General features: G+C 43.5%; 1 protein-coding gene across 1 annotated transcript; it reads right to left on the bottom strand.

Annotated features, from left to right (window-relative positions):
• Nucleotides 1-2,179: 2,179 nt before the first annotated feature.
• On the bottom strand, nt 2,180-3,994 carry LOC133015747 (general transcription factor II-I repeat domain-containing protein 2-like). The gene has a single exon (XM_061083015.1). The coding sequence runs from the start codon at nt 3,992-3,994 to the stop codon at nt 2,180-2,182; it is 1,815 nt and encodes a 604-aa protein (XP_060938998.1).
• Nucleotides 3,995-4,998: the final 1,004 nt, after the last annotated feature.

Below are 4,998 nucleotides of genomic sequence, written 5' to 3' on the forward strand. Positions count from 1 at the left end.
TGGATTGTTGATTAGCTTTGTGTTCTGCACTTTGATTGCGTCCAGTGTTACTCTGCGGTTGTGTTAACACCCTCAGACGTCTCGTGTGACGAGCTGGATGCAGTTACACGCAGACACAGTTTGTCTTGGCTGCGATGTTGACAGCCTCTCATGCACAGCTGCAACAGACTCCAACCCTCAGAAGACTCTGGGGGAGAAAAAGCTGTGACATCTTTCCGCTTGAAAAATGAGTGCTTGTGTTGCTTTTAGTTCCCACTTTTGTACAACTTTGTGCTAAAGCGTTTGCACCAATGTGAGTATGAGGGTCAGTGTTTGCAGGAATAATATATAACTGAGAGCTAATGAAAATTTAAAAAGAGGATAGTGGTAGTGCCAGGTTATATGGCGAGTTTCTAATTTTGATTTCGGAATAGTGTACAGAATAACTGTTTTAACCGGAGTTTTTAGATTAGATTAGATTCAAATGCATCTCCCTCTTTCTAACTCTCTGTGGACAGAAATACATTTTAATTGCACAGTCAGCAGCTGGACTCTGCACTGAGGGCATTTTGACAATCTGTTGGCAGCCAGCCTCTTCCTCTCTCATCTTCCCTGTCGCAGCCGACCACAGCCATGAAAGGCACGCGGATGCTCGGTGCCAATTGTTCCTTGTAAAAGAGACTTTCTAACCATCTGCACTGCTCTTGAATGGAAACCTTTTATGACTTTGCTTTGTGATACACGTGAACACGCCATGTGTATCCTAAGGCCCCATTCAGACCAACTATAGCACCGTGTCAGATAAACACCGGCTCCTCGTCTTTCACGACCACTGCAGTGGCGAAGCAGGTTTGCTTCCATAAAAAAAGTTTGCTCCTGGCTCAGCATTATTCCCACAGCTTTGCAGCCTCACTGGACAGAATACCTTTAGCATGTTCTCTAACTTTGCTGCATTGTGCTGATTGCAGCATTGTGTACCATTTGCAAAGGCCTTGGAGGGTAATTTGTGATTTATGGTTTTGGGCTATATGGAAAAAAATGACATCTGTTCCTCACAAAAGCTGCGTTGTAAAATGTTGCCGTAGGTGAGTATAAACCACTGCAAAGTATCTTGGCATCGGATTTGACTTTGAGCATCACTTCTTGGTTTATATTTTATCTGTTCACCTGAACCTGCAGCACGACAACCAACAATCTGTATATAAAGATTGACGACATGGCAGCTCCTCAAAAGTTACTCCGTAACATCTCGATTGCCACCTGGTGGCTGGCTGCAGCATAGATCATAAATCCTCCCTTCTCCATGTTAACAGATTGGATGTGGTCCAGAATTAAAAAGTCAAATAACACGTCAAAATTTTCTCGATTTTTTTTTTTAGGTATTGACGGGACCTCGCTACATCGGCTCCATTCCTGATCACTACTGCACAGACTCCTAATATGCAAGATGGTGCCATTCATATCCAGGATATTTAAACTTCATTTCTGGATTGGAGGAAGTGGAGACAGGTTGTCCATCTTTATTTTGAATCTAAACATATCCCTTAGAATAATTTGACGATTTACCAAAGTAGTTCCAGATGCACACTCAGCATCAGCCCTGCAGGGATCTCTCTTTTTCTTTTTTTACTTGGAAGAATGCTTATTAAGTAAACAGCATGTAGGACTACAGTGTGGTTCAAGGTTTTTTTGTTACAACAAATTTGTAGCACTGCTCCTGTGTTTTTTTGACTGAATGTGGCTTTAGAGCAGGGGTGTCAAACTCATTTTCACCAAGGGCCACATCAGCATAATGGTTTGCCTCGAAGGGCCACATTAACAGTATGAAAACAAAATGCAATGGAATTTAAAATAAATGAAACTACAACTTATTATATTGTTAGATAACTGTTTCTGTATTTATTATGTATTCAAGTCAAAGGGGGGTGAACTATGGCACAACCAACATATGAAAGAAGCAGCATTTTTCAAAACAAAATGCTGCCTGTCCTTGAACACACAAGTAGATCCCTCCTCATCCTGAGACGCCATCTCACACATCCTCATTCATCTTGATCATCATGTTCTGGAAATAAAAGACACAAAAAGAAAATGCAAGCACAATCATTAATTTGTACACATATTCTACTGTTCTTAGTAAATACAACGCATTTATTAAATAAAAGGAAAAGGAAAAAAAGGATTTTTGGAAACTGCTTACCTATTTTTTCTGGCCGGATGTCTGGCACCGTTTTCCGTTGGTCAGGGTGTCAATGTCTGGTTTTAGGTCTTGTGCTGAGGCAATCCGCAAAACAGCGTGCAGGTTGTCATCGGTGATGCGTGATCTGTGCTTGGTCTTGTTTACATTCATTATTGAAAACATCTGTTCGCACAGATAGGTGCTCCCAAACATGGACAGAACACGAGCAGCATGAAGTCGGAGCTGTGGCATCAAACCAGGGGGCAGGAGACGGTAAAAGTCCTCGATTGCAGAATCCTGGAACTTTGCTCTCAGGCCACTGTCACTTTGAAGCTCAATTAACTCCATCTGAAGGTGATGGGGCGCACTACAGACGTCGGTGGTGAAAGGATTTGTAAAAATGTCAAAACCAGATTGCTGCGCTTTAAAGTCAGAGAAGCGCAGATCAAACTCACACATTAACCGGTTCAGTTTGGTAGCCAACCGAGAACATGAAAAAGCACCGGGAATGGAGGCTGAGATGCTTTGACAAACAGTAAAGTGGGCGAGATTGTCCTGTTCCACCTGACACTTCCATAGATCGAGTTTTCGCTGGAAAGCTGTGATCATGTCGGACATCTGTGTGATGACTTGTTTACGTCCCTGGAGTTTCTCATTCAGATGAGCGAGATGCGCGGTTATGTCACACAACATAGCAAAGTCACACAGCCAGTTTGGATCTGATAGTTCAGGCAACGGTTTTCCTTTGCTCTGTATGAAAAAAACAATTTCTTCCCTCAGCTCAAAAAATCGTTTGAGGACTTTGCTCCTGCTCAGCCACCTTACTTCTGTGTGGTACGGCACATCTCCGTGCTCCGAGCCCATCTCCTGCAAGAGCAACTGGAACTGCCGGTGATTCAGGCCGCGCGCTCGAATAAAGTTCACTGTTTTCATGACCGTGGTCATTATATTATCCAGCTCCAGAACCTTTCCACACAGAGCTTCTTGATGGATAATGCAATGATAGGTTATCAGGGGCGTGTGACAGTTACTTTCTTGCAATTTCTCCTTCACTCGTCCAACCAAGCCTGATTTTCCTCCACGCATCGCAGGTGCTCCATCTGTAGTTAGTCCCACCAACTTTTCCCACGGCAATTTATGCTTATTTACGGACTTCTCCACTGCCTCAAAAATGTCCTGACCCGTTGTGGTCCCATGCATGGCGGCTACATCCAACAGCTCTTCGAGGACAGAGAGGTCCGGCTTCACTCCTCTAATAAAAATGGATAACTGCGCTGTATCCACGTTGTCTGTGCTTTCATCCACAGCTAATGAAAAAGCTAGACAGCTCCGTGTCTCTTCAGCCAGCTGTGTTGAGAGATTTCCTGCCAGTTCCTTAACTCGGTCCACGATGGTGTTTCTTGACAAACTGACATTTTTAAAAGTCTGTATCTGGTCGGGGCACACCTGCTCACACACTTTCAGCATGCACTGCTTCAAAAATGCACCCTCTGAAAAAGACTTTGAAGCTCGGGCGATTTCTTCGGCCACGATAAAGCTGGCTTTCACTGCTGCATCGTTTTTGCCCGTAGCTTTTCTGAACACATCCTGCTGCGACTGCAGTCTGCCTTTTAATTCTGCTGCTATTCCTTGTTTTTCTTGGAGGCTGAATTTAGCATACTGAGCTCCGTGTTTGGTGTCAAAATGCCGACGTAGATTATATTCTTTTACGACCGACACCGCCTCATAACATACAAGACATACCGGTTTTTCACCTTGAAGTACAAACAAGTATTCGTTTTCCCATCGTTCGTGAAACAGCCTTCCTTGTGCATCAATCTTTCTCTTCTTGGACATGTTGGGGTTTTGTTACCTTTCTCCTTTCCACCGGTGTATTGAACGCATAGCGGGGTTACTGCAGGGCGACTGTTTCCTTGACGGGCGCGTCGAAATGCATTGTGGGAGATGTAGTTTACGGTCAACGTGCGCTTTTAAGCAGCATACAGTGAACTTATTTTCAGACAATAATGCACCAGCTCTCGCGGGCCACATAAAACAAGGTGGCGGGCCACATTTGGCCCGCGGGCCTTGAGATTGACACATGTGCTTTAGAGGGACAGCACCTCAAAAGACATTGTAGTGGCATTCCTGCTATATTATTCATTTTTCTGTCTTGATGCTCTCCTATAAACAAACCACCACATCAAAAAATGACTTTTTGCTGTGTTCGACGAGTGCGTCCTCACCCCCCCCAACCACCACTCCACCTACTCCGAATCCACACATGAATATGGAGTAGCAGGGCATTGATGAGGCAGGCAGGCATCTCCTCTTCTTAGAACAACTTCAGAAGAAGTTCTTTGCGGGGGGTCTGGAGTGGAATCTGGAGGGCACCACAACGCCAGCCCCCTCCTCAAACCTGGCACTTTTGTCTTTGGAGAGAAGCCATGCAAAATTCATTCAGCCTGCAAAATTCATCCTGTGCAGGCATGAGGATGGTTATGGATGAAGCAAGGAGAGGAATACTTGTGTTTCCTATCCTTTCTCTTACTGTGCAACAGAAATTCAATGCACTTTATATAAGATATTCAGATACATGGTAAAAATCACAAATTCCTAATTAAAGAGTTATAAAGTAAGGTTGTATATGAGCGTTGAACCTGTGGCTGCAACACTTTGATCTGCCATTGGAGAATTCATGCTATTGAAAGCTGTTATATAGCTGTAAATATAATTTCCTCAGCTTCCCTGGCATTACTTTGAAAATTTGCATTTCATTGTTAAAAAGAACAATTATATTGTTTTGAAATTTAGTTTTTAACCTCTAACATCATATTGTAACCTAACTAAAGACTCAAAGA

This window comes from Limanda limanda, chromosome 12 (assembly GCF_963576545.1).
Source record: "Limanda limanda chromosome 12, fLimLim1.1, whole genome shotgun sequence".
In the NCBI taxonomy this organism is placed as follows: domain Eukaryota; kingdom Metazoa; phylum Chordata; class Actinopteri; order Pleuronectiformes; family Pleuronectidae; genus Limanda; species Limanda limanda.